The sequence below is a fragment of the Carex rostrata genome, chromosome 34 (genome assembly GCF_964058835.1).
Source record: "Carex rostrata chromosome 34, lpCarRost1.2, whole genome shotgun sequence".
Lineage (NCBI taxonomy): Eukaryota > Viridiplantae > Streptophyta > Magnoliopsida > Poales > Cyperaceae > Carex > Carex rostrata.
The window spans coordinates 4,623,725-4,643,689 of NC_135951.1; the positions used below are offsets into that span (position 1 = coordinate 4,623,725).

Consider the following 19,965-nt stretch of genomic DNA (forward strand, 5'->3'; position numbering starts at 1 on the left):
AGATTATAAAACCTATTAAAAACAAAAGCAAAGAAGCATCCAACAAACAAATTTTCAGTAAAAACTGGGATAAATTACAAATAAAAAGCACCTGCATATTTTACCAATTTAGAGACCGTAGACGTTTAAGTCATCCACAGTTAAATCTTCAAATAGTGGAACACCTTGAGTTTTAAGTTTTAACAATATATGACGGCAATTCTACAAATATACTGGATTTCGTTTAGTCAATTAATTTTTCAACCCCAATTTGTTTCGGAAGATGGAAACACAACATGACATACAAAAATAAATTAACTTAAACCATCAAAGTTTAACTAATTTCATCTTTCATCAAAAGAACTTTTAAGTACAATGTTATTTATTTGCAGAAAATGCAAAGTAACAGTAGGGGCAAAGATCCTTCCTTTTAAGAAAAAAAGATTTAAAAAAAGATAATACAAAGCATCCATGTATGACTAACACCTAGCTCCTTTGGCCAGAAGTATCTATACAATATGAAGAAGGCACTATAGGGTTTGGAGGCATTTGCAAATTTTGCAAGTTCTCCCCCAACATTTGAACAATTCTCGTCATGGAAGGTCGATCTTCTGGACTCCACTGAATGCACCATAATGCCACAATAGCCAGCTTTTTTGCAATTTCTTCATTGCCTCCCACATCAAGTACTAGATATAAGTCTTTTCCTTGAGCTAATTGTTCGTAAATCCACTCTGGGAAATATACCTCCTCACTCTGAACCCCTCCCCCCCTTATCGGGTCGGTGTTCTTTCTTCCGCTTATCATCTCCAAAATCAGAATACCAAAACTATAAACATCTGACTTGTAAGAGACTGTTCCAAAGTTTCTGGAGTACATTTCTGGAGCAAGATAACCCATTGTACCTCTAGCAGCACTTATGGTCAGGTAGCTTTGATCTTTGGGACAGAGCTTGGAGAGACCGAAATCGGAGATCTTCGGAACCAAATTATGGTCAAGCAAAATATTGTGGGGCTTGATATCAAAGTGAAGAATGCGTTGGTCACAGCCCTGGTGTAAATATTCGATACCCTCTGCAATGCCCATAGCAACTACAAGCATCTCTTCCATGCTAAAATGGCGATTTCTCCATCTTGTGGAGAATATGTACTTATCTAGTGACCCATTCTCCATGAATTGATAAACAAGTGCTTGCTTCTCTCCTTCAGAGCAATACCCCAAAAGGCGAACAATATGTACATGGTGAATTCTTCCAATGGTGGTTACTTCATTTACAAATTGTTCTCCCCCACAAGCAGTTCTATGTAGCATCTTAACGGCTACTGGAATTCCGTTAGGCAACTCCCCTTTATAGACTGTCCCAAATGCCCCAACACCTATTCTTTTCTTGAACCTATTCGTCATCTTTTTGAGATTGTTGTACGTGTATCGGGTTGAATCCATCACCCTGTAGTTTCTCAGGAAGTGTTCGATTTTCTGACGAATACTTTTCTTTTTCCTAGACTGGTGATGTACATAGAGGAAAGCAAAGACTACCAAAAGAATGAGGGATGTTGCCCCCACGGTTAAACCTAATGAAAAAAGAAGAAGAAAAGATTAGGATCTTAAGCTAAATAGAATGTAATGAAATCTGATCCTTGAGCAGAATAGCAGGAGATGTTGAGTAATCATACCGACTTTCAGCACCATCTGTGATTCTGAAAAAGAAAAGGCAAAAGTTTTATATGTTATATTCAGAGTAAGCTAATTTTCGTTATTTTTGTAAACTAATTTTAAAATTAAATGACGAAATTAGTTAGACATGCAGCTAGCAGGCATATTATTATTATAAAAAGTTAAAAACTAAAATACCAAAGTAAAATTCGGATTTTCCTCAAACTGTTTGCTTGAAGTTAAATAGTACGTACGGACCAGAATGCACAGTATGGACAATTTAAGACTTAATATCAAAACAAGAGACCAGGAGCTAGGGTCACACATTCAGAAATAGTTTGTGTCATTTAATTTGCACTTCAAAATATATAAATGGTCCAGACTCCACATATATAACAAATAGGATATGCAAACTGTCATAGCCAAATGGTTCGATATTCTTGAATTAAAGCTAGATATATATATATATATATATATATATATATATATATATAAAGAATCAAAGGCAAAATTTTCATCCAAATTATTAGAAGAAAGGTCAACTTGTAAGGTCACCTCGACAGAATGATCTTTTTGTTTTGAGGTTGAATTCACAGCGATGCCACCATTTCTTTTCACACATGCTGCAGTTGATCAAATCGTCCTTCCAATACAGCGCAACGACTGGTCTTGCTGCAAAGTCTCTAATCACTTGTTGGAATTCAGAGGGAGAAATATCTTCCCTAGAATCTAAAGGTGCTACTTTGGGTCCGGTAAGCAAGGTGCTGTTTTTAGTCTTGGTGCAGGTTGAAGGAATAGAAGCAACATCTTCATAAGCATAGGCCACATAGATGAAGTGGCCTACAGATACAGACTCGAGGCACGACATAGGACCGGCTAAAAAATGATAATCTGAGACAGAGGTGAGCATGTCTGAACAATCAAGCCAAATGAGATCTACCGGAATAGGAGGAATGAAGAGAGAGTCATTTACATTGGGCTCAGAAAATTGGAACCATGGACAATTAGGGTTCCAAGAGTATCTTGTTATGCCCAGCATCGTCTTTTTGTAATCTATTGAGGTGACATTGTAGTTGTCAGAAGAGGGGAGTGTTAAGACAGTGTTGTTGCCGGAGCAAGAGAGGATGAGGGTGTCATAGCCACAGTGCGGTGCATGGGTGTCGAGGCGGAACGGGTACCTTACAATGGGTCCGTGCTTGCTGCATCTTGATGGGCGACAATTATCTTTAAAATATGTTTGTTTTCCATGCACCAGAACCAGAAGGGTAGGAGTACTGTAATAGGAGACTAAGAATGCTGTGATTGCAAGTATTTTCGGTGTGAGTTGAGCCATGGCAATGTGAGGGCCGGGAGAAAACCAAATAGAGAACGGAGGGAAGTTAAAGTGAATCTTGATGAGGTATGTGTTCGTTTCATAATATTTTTATTTACATGCTATCTTAATTACTTGTTAAGAATTTTCTTCTTCCATATATAACTTATAATCACCTTTTCTTCTGTTCAGATTACTCTTGTCTTCGCATACATCTCTCTCACAGTCACAGTGAGTCCTGTTGAATAAACTCAAAAGTAAAAATTAAGAGGGAAGTCGGCATATATATAAGTGTGAATGGAGTTAATTGATAGTCAAAATATAGGTGTGAAAGGAGAGAATTAATATAGGTCAAAAAATGGCTCTTTGACGATAATGCTTTATGAGTGCTTTACCTCCTTAGTGGGCCTCACCATTTGCGCATGCTTTGTCAACTTTTAGTTGCTGAAAATTGATTTGTCATTCCTTTGTGGGGCCCAACCGGGTACATATAGAAAAGGTCAACACGATCGAGGTCTTCGAATCGAAAGAGAAATGTTGAAATTAAGATGCGTTAACAACAGGTTTATTTCCTTTCCATCTTTTTGACCCTGTCAAAGCTTGAAATAGCGCTGCTTAATATTTTGACCAAGCAATAAACCTGTTGTTAACGCATCTTAATATTTTGACCAAGCAATCTATGTTTTATTTAAGAAGAAGTCTCGCGTTAATTGTGATGTGATAACAACATCTCTTGCTAAGATATTTATTTCTCCATAGTACTTGTACAAGTTTAAGCTTGTTTCAGTTGTCTACTTGATTTTCTTATATAGGGTCTAGTTTTGACAAATATAGCTCTCTCTGTCACACACACACACACACACAAAATTTGAGTTCATGCGTGACGTTTTAGAAATCAATAAGTGTAACATATATATATAATGCATATATATATGAAGTTGGAAGTGGCAAAACCAGACCCTATACAAAAAATTAAAACCAAACAGAGAATTGAAACAAGCTTAAACAGAGAATTGAAATAATTAAGGAGAAACATTTTACCAAGAGTCAAGAGATGTCTTTATCACATCACAATCAACGTGAGACTTCTTCTCTAAAGAAAATTTAGGATCAGAAGTATTAACCGTTTTTAATGAATCTGTTTCACTATTGATCTCAGCAAGTATGTGATTCCTCAACAAAATATAATTAGTATATATATCCTCACTACTAAAAGCACCTTGACTATTTTTAGGTTCCAAGCACCTATATATTCACCCAGACAAGTTTTGAGCCATGCATTCATTAAAAAGATCTCAGTCACTCATCAAAAGCATATTTAAATCTCAGCCTTTAATCAATAATTTCAATTTTATGTATCTGTTTCATGTTGTCAAACATGTAGAAGTCTAAATTTAGATGTACACTGACTCGCCATATGAAAAACTGTATCATCCTTCGCTCAAATAAAACAACAACTTAATGAGACTAAGAATGAAGATGGGAACCAAAAATCAATATACCACTGTCTTTAAACCCCACAAAAGTTCCTCCGTTTGTGAAGATCTGAAACAGTGGCTCAGTGAGTTGTACAAAATTTAAAATTAAATGCACCAAATAATCAGGTTTTAAAGTAAATACAAATTGAAGTAAAAACACATTTTACCAAAATAAAAATAAAAAAGAAAGTCTAACCATCTTCCATGTGGTCGTGTAGAGACTCTCCCCTAAAACCACATTCATCTAATAAATAAATCAATCAAAATAAATCCAAATTAGCATTTGATTAGACCCAACATCAATGCTGAACGCGTCCTATGTAAAATTATCTTTCTATTTTCTTTTCTTTCTATTTCTTGCTTGGGACAGCCCAATTCGCAATTAAGCCCCTCTAACAAATGAATATTATATAATTATACAAATAGAACCCCAGAAATTTAATTACATTTTCAATAGGGAAAACTAGACTAGCAATCTATTTCTAACCTATTGAGTCACTGGATAAACTCATCTCGATGGCAACTATGAGCAACATTATATCGTCAGAGTATGTTGATACAAGGGTCTTTCCAACATTTTTCATCTAATTTAATTGACTTCACCGTCTGAATGTTTGGAAAGACACTTGTATCAACACACTCTGACGAGTAATCCATGAGGTCATGTGTGTAGCCTGTTCATAAGATTAGTTTAGGCATTTTGTAGAGCACTATGGCTGCAGCTTCATGGATCCTATTATCCTTATAAAGACCCTTCAGTAATGGATTGAAGACATCAATCCAACCCGATTCACTCGGGTACAACAGTTGTTCAATATGCTCTACGTGCAGACATCGGGTGAGATTTGTTTTGTTCAGGTCAATCAGTTAAAAAGGGAAAAGATAGTCGCGCAAGATCAGTCCATTGAACATCAAATTGATAACAGTAGGAGACATATTGCCAGAATCAACTGGTAGCGGCAAGGAAATGAGGATAGATAAGATTACACACAAGATTCAAACAAGCAACACACAAGTAACACCATCTATATTGTTCATTTTCAGAAAATAGAGTATAAAAATTAATGGGTTCAAAGAATCATCATAACCCGTTATGGATTTTATGAAAAACCATCACACACCTATGGAATACGTACTTAAGCAAAAACCTCTTGCTTAACAAGTTTAATAGCGTTTAAGTTCCCCCAAAAAACCCTAAAGTTCCAGAAATTGCATGTAGGTCCTTTTCAGACCCGTTATGCCCAAAATCACACAATATGAGCCATTGAGCAAGATATGGATCCACACGCACGCACACAACTCATTATGAGAGAGAGAGGAGAAACCTCAAACCCTTAGTTCAGGACCTTAGGCCTCATAAAACCCAAATCAAGCTAACATAATTTAGATAACTAAGCATGGACCAGGGATAGCTTTGATGGATGACATGTCAGATTCCAGCTCCTCCATATCCTCTGCCAACTAGGCGTTCAGAGTCTTTTTTTACTATTGGCATGTCTATGGTGTTTTGTGGTGTTGTTATAGCTTGTTGCTTTGTTGTTTACTTGTTTTGGTTATGCCTAGTTGTAGGAGGTTTCTATATGCTGTTTTGTTTTGTTCTGCTCTTGCCTGATTGGTATAAACTGGTTATTGTATGATTTTCGGTTCTATGAAAATCGGTGGCTAAGTCATTTCTTTAAAAAAAAAAATATTTGACGCTTCCATTTTTCCATGTTGTAATTGCAGTGGTTCGATCTGGATAACTACCTATTTATTAACATTAATTTAGGTTTAGATTTGTAACTTGTAAAGAAATTTGACTAATTTCGTCCTGTACTTTTAATTATACAATAACTGTTCTAACATAGTATTGGATCACTTATTGTATTTGATTGATTAGTAGTGCTATCTCTCATACTAATTATTCCATTCACTAGTACAAAAAAATGCCACCACACACACAACATATCATATACGATGATTAAAATGTTCACAAAAATCGAATATTCTACTGTATATATTCGGGTAATAAAAATAATAGAAAAAATTGTAAATGCAGTATCAAATTTAATGAATGTTCGTGTACATAGGTGACTTTTTTTTATATATTATTATGAGCATAAAAGAAATACTAATTCATAAAAGAAAAAAAATTGATACTTTTAATTATCCAAATGCAGTATAAAATTAGTATGAACTGTATTAATAACCCGAATATTCTACTGTATTAATAACCCAATAAAAATAGAAAATTGATTAGTTGGATAGGTACTTTAAAACAGTTCATACTAAATAATTTAATACATTCTAGAAAATTGCAAATGCAGTATCAAATTCTGAGAAAATTCATAAAAATAGAAAAATCTAACAAAACTAACATAAACAAATCTAACATAATTTAATACCTTAATAGGATTAATTAGTTTAAAACAGGGCATTTCCACATAGAATATTTGGGTTATTTTTATTACTTATTTATAATTATTTTTATGAACATTATTTCTACTGTATTGATAATGCAAATTATTACATAATATTGCTTGTCAGATATACCAGGGGATGCGAATTTAAACTAATCATTTTATTATTATAATTTATCACTAATCCATATTGTAATATTTCTAATCGGTCCATCAACAATTATAAATAATTACCCAAATATTCTATACGTATTTCGGACCATATCCTAATTAAAATACGTACAATGCCTAATTAACAATACAACGTCATTAATTGCAAGTCTCAAATAGAATAAGCTTAAAAAAAGATGTCAACATTATGATCCGAATAACAAAATTTTAATTCCCTTATTTTAATTAATTAATTGCTTACTAATAGGATTTTCTAACATACTTAAAATTAAATATAACCTATCTAAAAATAAATCTAAGTGAACATATTTAAAATTTAACATTCCACAAATTTAATCTAATAACAAAAATCTAACAAAACTAACATAAACAATCTAACATAATTTGATCTAACTAAATTTTAAATTACTCTACAAAATCTAACAAAAATAAATTTAACATAAACTAAATCTAACAAAATATAATAATCTATTTAAAATAAACTAAATCTAAAGATTATGTGTTCAGCGAGAAAAATGCTCAAATGCTCGTCATCTAAACCTGGTACTGATTCAAGTGATTATGCGTTAAGCAAGAAAAATAATTTGATAGAGGATGCAAATATCCTATCAATTGTGAAGATGAAATAAACTAACTTCTCCTAAAAAAATATTTTTAGAAAAAGTAAAAGATTTTTTAATGAACTAGAAAGATGGATTTTTTTTTAATTCCATAGAAGGGAGTTAATGAAAATTGCTTCCATAAATTTTTTTTTTTGAGAGAATGTACAAATTGCCTTGTTTTTTTTCAAAATGCCCTTAATAATAGTACATATTGCTCGTTAGATAGTGACAATGTTCCCATTTTGGAGAGATTGAGCAAGAAGAGAAAACACAACTCAAATGAGGAAGGGTGCAGTCGGGCTCCCTTTGCATGCATGCACACTACAGAGTATGTTTTCTCCCTTACGAACTGATTATTCTTAATTAGTATTTTAACTTATATATCATTAATATCAAATTAGTTATAATAATAAAAATATACATAGTCCGAAGTGGACAGTGGACAGTGGACACATGCAATTAAAATCTGAATCAACTAAACATTAATTAACTGCAGAGGATCCACACTCTGCAGTATATTCATAATAGTTGCGTATCCTGCTCTGCTTGGAAATAGATATGCTGTCTGCTCAGAAAGACCGATGGACGAGACGTTTCAAGCAGTCTACACACCATCACAGCCTCAATACTAGGGATCACATCATAACTTCTCATTCATGAAGGGTTATAATGGTAAATACTCTGAGACATAATGATAAATACTTTATGTTACATGGGTAAATACTTTACATTATATGGATAAATACTTTATGTTACATACTTCTCAGGCATACTTGCAACTTTCAGTAAAACATCAATGATAAATACTGTCATGCATAATGATAAATATTTTATGTTACATGAATAAATACTTTGTATTCAAAAAATCGTACTTTTATATCTCGGCCCTGTACACCATAGACATGCCAATAGTCAAAAAAGACCCTGTACGCCTAGTTGGCAGAGGATATGGAGGAGCTGGAATCTGACATGTCATCCATCAAAGCTATCCCTGGTCCATGCATAAGGGTTGAATCCTGTGTAACATAAAATATTTAGATAACTAAGCATTCATTTTAAAGCAAACATGATTTAGATAACTAAGCATACAAGCCCACTGTTCAGATAAGAACTAAATTTTATATCTCGGCCCAAGATCAAGCTGCAGCCCATATTTTTTAAATTCAAAGTTTCTTTTCCTGGACCGTAGGCCCAATCCTGAGGTCTATGTTATTTTCCTTCTCTTGTTCACTTTAACCCTTCAGACAAGAAATGATTACGAAATTTGCCACCAGAGTCTAGAGACCTTAAAAGTTATCTGATTCTTTAAGTACACCATACTCAGCATTAACTGTACCAGTGGATAAAAAATTAAACATAATAATAACATATTTTTTGGAATGCTGAAGACAATAGTCTTGTGCGAACCAAACATGGTAATGAAATTTTTTTTAAAATAATACATCTTTGTATTGTAATTTTTGAAACTTTTTTTATTTTCTGAAATTATCTATAGTGCAAACCAAACGCCCCTCAAGATTTGTTAAAGAAAACTTTTTCAAATACCAACCCAATGTGCGGCCTTATATAATTTGAGTAACAATTATCCACAAATTAGTTTTTTTTTTTTTTTGAGGGTTATATCCACAAACTAGTTAGCTTACCAAAAATATCACAACATATTTTCATGCACATCCAGTATTGGCAAAACATTTCTATCAATTTATTATTTTTTTGGGTGAAATGCTGCTTTTACTTTCTTAGAAACATAGGGATGAGAATAATATCGTCAATTTATCTTTTATTTCTGAATATATGAATATAGAGATATAAATATAGAAATACTACAAACAAACTACTTTTATAAATATAGATATTAAATATATATTACTATTATAATTTTTCTCTCATCAAGCTTTTTCATGAGCTTAACTTCAAAATCTATCGAATTAATTTCAAATGACGAAATTAAACTGTTGAAATTGATCTATTCACGAGTGACACGTTTATATGCAAAATTTATAATTTTTCTAATTAATTAAGTATTAAAAATTTATAATTCATGAAAAATCTATTCAAGCAATAAAAGAACTACAAGTTAATTTTAATACATTTATTTGTTATCATTGTTTGTCTATTTTATTTAATATATACTAAATTAATTACTTTTCAAAAATGTATGTTAATGCTATATTCGTGTTTTCAACGGTTTAGATTATCAGATTATCATTTGAAATCAATCCAATGAATTTTGAAGCTTAAGAAAGCTTAGTTGCACTTATAATACATAAAATATAAATATAGATTGAGTTGGCCTATGGTGAGTTGCGAAGTAATGATCTTGTTTTACTTCACGCTCATAACTCTGTTTTTAAAGACTAAATGTTCGATCTGAACCGCTAAACATGATATCCATATTGAAATGTGTTTGGAGACTAAATTTTACATTTTTTGAAATCCGTCCAAAAACAATGATTTTCTACTTACCTACAAAATTAGTAAAAAAATTAAAAAAAATATAAAATTTAGTCTTTAAGTACATTTCAATATGAATATCATGTTGAACGGTTCAAATAAACTATTTGATCTTTAAAATGAGAGATATAAAAATATGAAATAAAACAATATCCTTACTATGTAACTCAAAATAATCCATCTCATACACGATAGAAGTGCCAAGAAGAGGGAATGCTTATCCTCTGCATTAACTCAAAAGGAATTTTTTTGAGTTAATGAATTTCAACCGTCTGATTTTAAATGGAGTCAGTTCGGTTTTCGCTTATGATATATGGACTCTTTAATATTAGTGTAGATCTAGTATGTACGAATCTCAAAATAAATCAGATGGTCAAGATTCATTTCCCTTTTGAGTTAATGCAGAGGATACGAATTCAAGAAGAGGAGGAAGGACTGAAGTTGAAGGAAAAAAGAGAGGAAAAAAAAAAAAAAAACTTGCGAAAGAAAAAGAGAAGAGAAAAAGAAAACCGCACTCCATCGTTCCTCCCCAAATCCTCTCTCCAGATCTCCGATCTCTCTACAAAGAGAGAAGATAGAATTTGGTACAGATGCGGAGCTCCATAGCGACTTATAGGGAGAGCCTTTCACGCATCGCCAACGACCTCTCTGACGAAGACGCCGCTGACCCGCCGGAGTTTCTCACCGCCGCCGCCTCCTTCGCCGGAGAAACCCCTCCCTCCGTTGGTCGCCGTCGACGCTCTCTCCGCACTCCTCCTCCTCCTTCTCCCTCCCTTGGATCCCCTATTCCCAATGGATCCGCTTCTGATCACGACTCCTATGACGAGGCAAGTTTCCCAATTGTTTTTTAACTTTTTATTCTGGCATTTGGAAGGCGTTGATCAGCTCCAAGTTGGAATTGATATCCAGTTGTTTACTAAATGCACCTTTTGTAACCGGCTTTACTCAACTCGACCAGTACAGTATTGTAATAAGTTGGGTTTCACCTTGTTTCGCTTCAATTAAAGTATGGTAAATTAACATCAATACTGCTTTTCCATCAAGCATTCATGCTTTTCGAGAGGACAACAGACCTACTTGTTTTGTTATTTTACTGTTGCTCACTAGTGCTAATATATATATTGTAGATTGCAAGATACAAAGCTGATATACAAAAGCTTCAAGCATCAGAGGCTGAAATCAAGGCGCTTTCTTTTAACTATGCTGCTATGCTAAAGGAGAAAGAGGTACTCTTTTGAAATCCCTTTCACATACGGCCAAAACTATTGCTTTTTATTGAGTTTTGGCCTTTGCCATTCAAAATCGTACTATTTTGTATTATGACAGGAACAACTCTCTAAGCTTCGTGACGAGAATGGTACCTTGAAGAAAAGTTTAGAGGCAAAAGTTAGTACCCCCATGTCACCAAGAGGCGAAAGATCAGCTTTAAACAATTCTAAGGTTACCCCTTTGACTGTATTGCATTTAGTTTACCATAATCACTGATCTTGATCGATTGTGCTGTGTATCATTTTGGGCTGAAATCGTTGCATGGATACAACCCGAATTGAGTTACAACAAGCCAGAATTACAAAAAAAAAGAAGATATTATGACAAAATTGATAACAACTTCTTAATTTGATGTTCACGCTCTACATAGCTTTTCGGATGCTAATCTGGAAAAAAAAATCAACACAGGGTAATGGACAAATGCAAAGACAAACAATGCAAGAAAATTCACGCTTAACTGGAATTAATTCATCAAAACTGACAGCCTCTAAAAGTAATGGCAGTTCCCAGATGAATGGAGTCCACAAGGTACACATTAATTGCCATGAATTTATTAAATAGTGAATGTAAAGTTTAAAGTAACCACAGATGAAGCTATGCAACACTACTCCATAGCTCTTGCTAGTAAGCTTATTGGTTTTTTTTATTTTTATTTCTTTCATAATATGAGATAGGAATATTCAGAGGTGCTAGAAGAGAACAAGCGTCTTGAATTAGAAATCAAGAAACTGAGAGAACAACTCAAGACAGAGCGTGAACAGGCAACAACAACAATGCATAAGTTTGAAGGTACTCTATTTTTTTTTAAAACATATGAGCTTGCTCAGTTAAAAATATTTACAAAAGTAGCCTACGACTAGAGGTGTTCAAACAGTCGGTTTGGTTAAAACCAAATTAAAATATTCAAACCAAAATTTTATTTGGATTTCAAAAGTCTGTCCGAACCAACCGAATTAAACTTGTCAACCGAATAACAACTGAACCAAAAAAATTGAAGTAATTTTCAGTTTGTTTGGTTGACCCAAATAAGAGAGACTAAATTTCAAAAGGTCAAAATTTTTCTCAGATATCAAAGGTCAAAACATCAATACATACACAATTACATCTAATAATCATAGAAATATGTATCAAGATAAAAACAATCAGTCAAACCAAAATAAGATAGATTAAACCGAACCAAATATAAAAAACCGAAGTAAAATAAAAATTCAACCAAACCTAACCATTTAAACTGAAAAAACAAACCATTTAATCCAAAATTTGTCGGTTCCGCTGAAAACCAAATAAACCAGATCCAATGAACACCTACTTCTGACTGCAGTTTCAGTTCATTCTGTACTGACATATGCATGCAGTACAGTCTTAAATTCTGTTGTCACCTTTAATTTTTCTTTATTTTTGTATGATATATTTATTCTTGAATCAAATTTAGATGAATCCAAGTGGAATGTATCATTTCAGAGAGAGCTTCAAGAGTTGAAGGTTGAAAAAGAAAGGGTATGCTAATTTGACAATCCCCCAGTAAAATACTTTATAACTGTTAGTAGCATCAGTATTATTTTTGTATTAAATTATTGGAAGTTAACAGATGTCAGCAAACATTAGAGAGTTACAAATGGAGTTGAATGAAAAGAGGTCAGAGTTAAAACAACTTGAAGATGAAAGAATCACAAGGGCCAAAACAGATCGAGCAGAGGAATCACCTGACACTTTAAAAAATGTGATTGCAGCTCTAAAAACAGAAATTGCAGTGCTCAAGGTCTCTTCTCTCTCCTGAACTTCAATATGGTTTGGGATTTCTGTGTGCATTTTTTATAGATAGGACTGACTGTTCATTTATCTTATCTACACATGCTAATAGCAAGAGAAGGATAAATTTCAAGCGGAACCGATATGTGCAACTAGCGAGAAGAACAATCAGAATGCTTCTGGTGTAACAGGAATGGTTTTGCTCTCTGAAAAGGTGCTCTCTTGTTTTGATCTCTTTTGTACATATTCTTATTTTGAAACTTCAGTTTTGGTAATGCTTCTTTAACATTTTATACTCTGAAGTTTGTAGAAGAGATGAAATCTTCAATAGCTTTGTTAGAGAAAAATTTAGAAGCAACTGGTAAGGAAAAAGACAAGGCTCTGCAAGAATTAGGCCGGCTGAAGCAGCATTTACTCGATAAAGTATGGTAACCTTTTCTTTTCCTTTTGTTTTGTAATTAATTGTTAACTTTAAATTTCATGCATTTAAAATACAACAAGTTCCTTATCATGGTATGATTTTTGTTGCATACTGGTACTTTTTAAAATTGTGCTTTCTGAAATGTGGGAGCCTTCATTTAGATATTACTGAAAATATCAAATTTTCCTATAAATACGAGAGTGTTTGTCGAAACGATAAATGTGAGTGACTTCTGAATTCTTTTCATAGATGTACAAATAAGTTAATTTTTTTTTTTTCAATATTCTTTCTGACAGGAAAATGAAGATTCAATAATAGAAGAACTGGAGGCAACTGTGGAGAACCAAAAGGCACATATAGTGCAATTAGAGAGAGCCTTGAGGCAAGAGATGTCCAAGAAAGAAGAGATCAAAGCCTTAAGAGAAGAAGAAATTCAAAAATCAAATGAATTAATTAACAATTTAAGACTAAAGCTCTCAAGTTGCATGAGCTCTCTTGAGTCAAAAAACACTGAGTTGCTAAATCTCCAAACTGCCCTTGGTCAATACTATGCAGAGAGTGAAGCTAAGGTAACACATATTTATCTTATGCTTTTTAATATGAATTGTTTACCCTTTTACTATTGATTTCTTTATACCTTTTGTTAAAGGAAATTGTGTCATTGATTTTTAGGAACGGCTAGGAAGAGACTTGGCTATGGCAAGAGAAGAAGTTGCTAAAGTATCTGAATCTTTGAGGGTAATATAGAACTCAATTGTAACCTTTTGAAACTTCAATTCAGAAATATTCTGCATCAAGAATTTATTGTATTATTTGTCAATTTGTTATTAAACTATAATTTTGATTATAACAGAATGATAGTGAGCATATTATGCTACTAATTTTGTCTTATGTGAAAAACTAAAGAGATGTTTTTTCTCTGTATGAAAATAGGTTGCAAATGAAGGTATTGAAATAGCAAAGAGAGAAAAAGAAGAAGCAATATTGAAGCTTTCACAAAGTGAAGGCATGTTAGCAGATGCAAAGAGGTTCATACAAAGGCTGGAAGATGATAAATCAAGGTTGCAACTTGCTTTGGAGAAAAGCATGACAACCCTTAATCGCATGTCCCTCGACTCCGATAACCAAGTCGACAGGTATCATCTCTCTCTCTCTCTCTCTCTCTGGGCAGGCACAAGTATAGCATATTTATGTTTGTTTTGTGAAAATTATTTTCTTACAGATGCTTGTTTTCCCTTAGTTATTTTGAGATCTAAAACAGTTATTTAATCGGAAAGCTAATTTTAATCGAGTGCTATGTTTCTTTCAGGCGTATTGTGATTAAATTGCTTGTCACATACTTCCAGAGGAATCATAGCAAAGAGGTACTTGTTTTTTTTTTTTTCCAAAAGACCGAAATCATAAATCCTTAATTATTGACGTGTTTAAAGAGAACTGCCATTAAAAAATGACATACTTCATTGCTAAAAGGTTATCAGATATGTTGTTTAATGCCTAATTTGAAACATCATATCACACAAAAGTACAGAAATTCTCTAGAAATGTATATGATACATCGAGCTTGTTAGGAGATAATATACAGTCCATTATTTTGGTGGTATAATTTGGAGCGTATGATCTTTATATTCCCTTTCATTAGCTAACTATGGATGTTACTTCAAAAATAGGTACTGGATCTGATGGTAAGGATGCTAGGATTTTCAGAAGAAGAGAAACAAAGAATAGGAGTTGCTCAGACTACAGCGGGCAAAGGAATGGTGCGTGGTGTGCTGGGTCTACCTGGCAAATTAGTAGGTGGCATTTTAGGTGGATCCCACCCATCCACGCAAGCTTCTCCCAACAATCAGGTGAACTCTTTTTTTTTTTCCAGTTTCTTTAACATAGTAAATATCCCGAAATTTTTATTAGTAGCATAAACAAAAAAAATAAATAAACCAAAACAACCCCAAAATGGGGGAATTCCACGTTTACCCGAGCCGCTAAGCCAATCTGTGGGGGGCTGCAGATTGGCTTAATTCCCCCATTTTGGGGGTGTTTTGGTGTGTATTTTTTTTTTTTTGAAAGGGTATTAATAAATAGAGAAATTTAGATATATACCCATCAAAACTTGTTCAATTAGATATTTCCCCATCAAAATTTTAAAATTAGTTATTTCTCCATCTAAACTCCCTTAAATTATTAATATCCCCACTTCTTACTTTAATTACTTAAAAATAGAGGCTAATATTACTAAACAATTAAAATGACAAGTTTACCCTTCAAACAATGTACTGTCTCCCTCTCTCTTCCTCTCTCCCTTGTTTATTCCTGTGAAAAAGGATTTTCTTCTCCAAGGAAACATTGAGTCAATGACCACATCAAAGTATTGTGTGACAATTAATCTGTTTCAGATCTAGTATCAGCTTTAGCAGCTTAAAAACCCCACGACTAGCCACTTTTAAGAGGCTATCCAGCTGATTACATACTATTGGCTTGGGATCAATAATTCGAATTGAATTAGAAAGAAGTACGAGGAATGAGAACTATCTTTTAATTGAACGAAAACAATTTTAAAATTGTTTTTTTATGAACAATATGCTATTTGTTTTGAGAAATACATGCCGCCAAGGATATCAGGAACCCGTTTTTTCATTATAATATGAAATATGCAATAATTAAATCATGTGCTTTGCATTTGTAAAGGTTATGAAATTTGATACAGTTCTGAAGTTGTAATAAGAAGAATATTTTGAACTAAAGCATCTTTTAAATTGCAAATTATTTGTAAGGTTTTGGATCTATCTGATTATTTAATTCCAATAATCTAAAGAAGAGCAGTAAATAAAAAGAAGCAAAATCTGAAATATAATAGCAATGCGATCTTTTTGAAATTTTAGCACCGATACTCATGGTTACAGTTCAAAACGGTACATTGCAAATTGTATTATTTTAGCCTATCTAAAAATGAGAATAGCTTATTCTTCCTCTTCCATCAAACATTGTTTTTCTACATACATGTGTGTTTTGGGTCAACAGATGCATTGCCCCGGTAGTCTCAAGGAAACTATGTAATTCTTTATTTCTCTCCTCTATAGGTAATGTTTTACGGTTCTTCCAGTCATTGAGTAAACTTCTAAAATCAGAATATTTTTCTTGTCATTGGCTCATTGTTTTCTTGGAGAAGAGAATCAATTTTCACATTAAGAAACGAGGGAGGGAGAGGAAGAGGGAGAGGGAGAGAGAGAGAGTACATTGTTTGAAGGGCAATCTTGTCCTTTTAATTGTTTAGTAATATTAGCTTTAATTTTTAAGTAATTAAAGTAAGAAATGGGGATATTAATAATTTAAGGGAGTTTAGATGGGGAAATAACTAATTTTAAAGTTTTGATGGGGAAATATCTAATTGAACAAGTTATGATGGGTATATATCTAAATTTCTCTAATAAATATTTCGGGTAAATATCAGTGTAAATTCCTGTTTTAATATTTACCAAATATGTCCTTTCATTAACATAACCAAAAGAACTGAATAAATTTCACATCTTTTTATATGCTTGTGTTTGTTTTGTTAATCAGGACTCATTTGCTGATTTGTGGGTTGACTTCCTTCTAAAAGAGGAAGAAGAGAGAGAGAAAAGAGAAGCTTCATCAAGCAACCAAGATAAAACTGTGACCTCTGATCCATCAAATTCTACTACAACTAGTAATAGCAATGCTTTCTCCTATGCAAGGAACCAAGTAAACAGCTCTGAGTTCTCTACTGTACCGCTCAATTCAACCTCTTTTTACTCGAGACAACCGCAAAGATAGTTGCTTTGAAAGGATTTATTTTGATCTATAAAAGATTAGTTATAATGTATAATTGTGCGGTTAATTATTTCATTTGTTTATATGTCATGATCATTATTACCTTTATATGCATTTATAATTTTTTTCTTGTAATTTTCTTGTCTGGCTGTGTCTAAAGAAAGCAATGTAAATGCATGTATAGTTTTATATGCCCAAAGTTTTTCTGTTAAAGAAGTGGATGAAAGACTAGTGATCCATGAAATGGCAACTCAAAAGAAAAAAAGAAAAAGAAAACAGAAATCAGAGCTGCAACCGGCTTTGTCTTCGGCTTCGGCTTGTTTGTCTTTTCATTCTTGCCTTATTTTTTACTGAAGAGGGATTGTTAAAGAAATTTCATCTATTTATCGTCCAGTTTAAGATTTATTTATTTTATTTTTGAAATTTATGTATGATTCATTCTTTAAGTATAGTAATTAGCAATTTCATTGTTGAAGATTTGGCTACATTTATTTTTTTGGTCATTGCTGCTTGTATTTTCCTTACATTGTTGTGTTTTAATATGAGAATGAATTGATTATCTTTCCTCTCAATGAACATTTCAATGTTGATTAAACAACAGATCAAAGGCCAAAACAAAAATAATAAAACTGGTCTGATTCACTTTAAAGCCGAAACAAAAATAATAATTGCACAACTCATTGAACATGTGAAAGGGAGGAAGGTCGAGTGGAGAAACAATGGATCTGTATCATGTCGCCGTCCAGAGAGAGACCGAGCGGAGATGAGGAGAAGAGAACGAGAGAGAGGGAGAGACGGGGGATCAGTAACGACAGTTTAAGTGGACTTAGAAGATTGATCGGGGGACAGATTGGGAGAACAAGACGGGGATGGATATTATAATTACTCTAATTTAATACATAAGCTCAAAATAATTATTATGTATATCTGAATTTTGGAATATGCTAGCATGCTATGCGTAGCATAGAGCCCTTCCATGCAACGTCTTGGATTTCGACTTTTCAAAATCCTAACGGTCGATCCGAACCGTTCATCTTGTTCTCCATATTAATATGTGTTTGGGGACCAAATTTTACATTATTTGAAAATTTTATTACTATTTTTTTAGATTTATTGAAAATCGCTGTTTTCAGCAAATATGGACCATAAAAAACAGCGATTTTCAATAAATCTAAAGAAATAGTAAAAAAATTCAAAAAAATGTAAAATTTGGTCCCCAAACACATATTAATATGGAGAACAAGATGAACGGTTCGGATCGACTGTTAGGATTTTGAAAAGTCAAAATCCAAGGCGTTGCTATGAGGGGCTCTATGCTATGCATAGCATGCTAGCATATTCCCTGAATTGCGTAAGGAATACTCATGTTTTCTCTTTTGTCTTCTCTCAAAGATATTGTTTTTTCTCCGATTTTTGTGGACAGTTAATCGTAGTACTGCGTGGAGTCTTTTCTTAAATTTTATTGCTCCTGCACGCAGCTATTTCCCATTCTCCAAGTTATTCTTCTTAATATTTCTTTCTCCATTTCGGATTGTATGGATGTCTCCATTTTTTTTTTCTGATATATTTTTCTTATTTTTGTTAATTGATATTTGTATAATTTAATTATCTGGTCATTATTCGTTTTATATCCGTATTCGAATCCGTATCCGTGGACTATCCGTTCCGTATCCGTATCCGTTTAAGATGGATTTGATTTTGAATTTTGATATCCGTTTACTATCCGTATCCGTATCCGTATTCGTATCCGCTCATTATCCGACGGATGCGGATATGGTATCAGCGTTATCCGCTCCGTTTTCACCCCTATTTGGATGGGATGGCTTGTCCCGTTCTGTTTGTTTTTTTTTTTTTTTTGCTTAGTTAATTAGATTGACGAGATTAGATTTAGATTAGCGGAACATGATAAATTGTCCCATCTATGGAATGGGATAAACGGTCCGTTTCACCTAGATATGAAAATTCTATCAAATTGATTCCCTTATGTGATATTTCATTTATTTATTTTTTATTAATAAAAAAATCGGCAAATTACCCACTGTAAATTAAATAATCTAGATGGGTGCGTTAGTAGATAGATTCTCTTTCCTTCTTTCTATGATTTTTATTGAATTTTTCCTTTCGAATCATTTTGTGATATGGACTTCATTACCAAACATTCAGCAGATAACAATGAATCCTTGGCTCTAAATGGATTTTTAAGAGATTTGCTCAGGTCGATAACATGAAATCCGAAGCATTTCATAAAGTAGCTCAAATTTTGAGTTTGAATTAATCCGGACCGCCCGATTTGTCTCTGGAACGAATATTAAAGATCCCATACATGCATTCTACATCGGATTGAATTAATCCAAACTCAAAATTTGAGTTACTTTAGGGGATTCATACTCTTTTTCCCGTGACTCGGTGAGCGTGATCGGCATATATATACTAGTAGGCGTTGCAAGTGAATGATACAATGAAGAGAATTAAATATACTCTAATTAAATTAAATCGGGTGGAAGAGAATTAGGTCGGATGGCTAGACGACTTGTGAAACGGACTTGACATAGATGTGCCATAAATTATAATTAATGGACAAAAGCGAAACGAAAGGCTTAATTATGGAAATAATATATTCTCATACTTTTCATTTGCGTGCCATTCGGGGAAGAAAATATGGTATATATTTTGCCAACAACCCCTGTTTAGT

The 19,965-nt window shown here is 33.2% G+C and overlaps 2 protein-coding genes across 4 annotated transcripts; one reads left to right on the forward strand and one right to left on the reverse strand.

Moving 5' to 3' along the window:
* Positions 1 to 308: 308 nt before the first annotated feature.
* Positions 309 to 2,983, reverse strand: LOC144549205 (rust resistance kinase Lr10-like). 2 transcript variants are annotated; one of them, XM_078297934.1, is made up of 3 exons: positions 2,188 to 2,983; positions 1,653 to 1,676; positions 309 to 1,550 (listed from the first exon to the last, which is right to left on the reverse strand). In XM_078297934.1, the coding sequence occupies exons 1-3, from the start codon at positions 2,963 to 2,965 to the stop codon at positions 466 to 468; spliced, it is 1,887 nt and encodes a 628-aa protein (XP_078154060.1). In that variant the 5' UTR covers positions 2,966 to 2,983; the 3' UTR covers positions 309 to 465. The 2 variants fall into 2 exon arrangements, with proteins under 2 accessions (XP_078154060.1, XP_078154062.1); XM_078297936.1 differs by lacking the exon at positions 1,653 to 1,676.
* A 7,527-nt stretch (positions 2,984 to 10,510) lies between these two features.
* Positions 10,511 to 17,408, forward strand: GC4 (golgin Putative 4). Of its 2 annotated transcripts, XM_078297503.1 has the most exons (15): positions 10,511 to 10,875; positions 11,176 to 11,274; positions 11,375 to 11,488; positions 11,726 to 11,845; positions 11,992 to 12,106; positions 12,750 to 12,814; positions 12,906 to 13,076; positions 13,179 to 13,280; positions 13,370 to 13,489; positions 13,784 to 14,056; positions 14,160 to 14,225; positions 14,421 to 14,623; positions 14,797 to 14,851; positions 15,155 to 15,334; positions 17,043 to 17,408. In XM_078297503.1, the coding sequence occupies exons 1-15, from the start codon at positions 10,639 to 10,641 to the stop codon at positions 17,274 to 17,276; spliced, it is 2,154 nt and encodes a 717-aa protein (XP_078153629.1). In that variant the 5' UTR covers positions 10,511 to 10,638; the 3' UTR covers positions 17,277 to 17,408. The 2 variants fall into 2 exon arrangements, with proteins under 2 accessions (XP_078153629.1, XP_078153630.1); XM_078297504.1 differs by lacking the exon at positions 11,375 to 11,488.
* Positions 17,409 to 19,965: the final 2,557 nt, after the last annotated feature.

Coding starts and splice junctions, on each gene's coding strand:
- LOC144549205 (XM_078297934.1), bottom strand. CDS start 2,965: ATGGCTCAACTCACACCGAAAATACTTGCAATCACAGCATTCTTAGTC. Junction 1,677..2,187: donor AAAAAGATCATTCTGTCGAG/GTGACCTTACAA, acceptor TTTCTTTTTCAG/AATCACAGATGGTGCTGAAA. Junction 1,551..1,652: donor ACAGATGGTGCTGAAAGTCG/GTATGATTACTC, acceptor TTTTTTCATTAG/GTTTAACCGTGGGGGCAACA.
- GC4 (XM_078297503.1), top strand. CDS start 10,639: ATGCGGAGCTCCATAGCGACTTATAGGGAGAGCCTTTCACGCATCGCC. Junction 12,815..12,905: donor TGAAGGTTGAAAAAGAAAGG/GTATGCTAATTT, acceptor GGAAGTTAACAG/ATGTCAGCAAACATTAGAGA. Junction 14,226..14,420: donor AAGTATCTGAATCTTTGAGG/GTAATATAGAAC, acceptor GTATGAAAATAG/GTTGCAAATGAAGGTATTGA.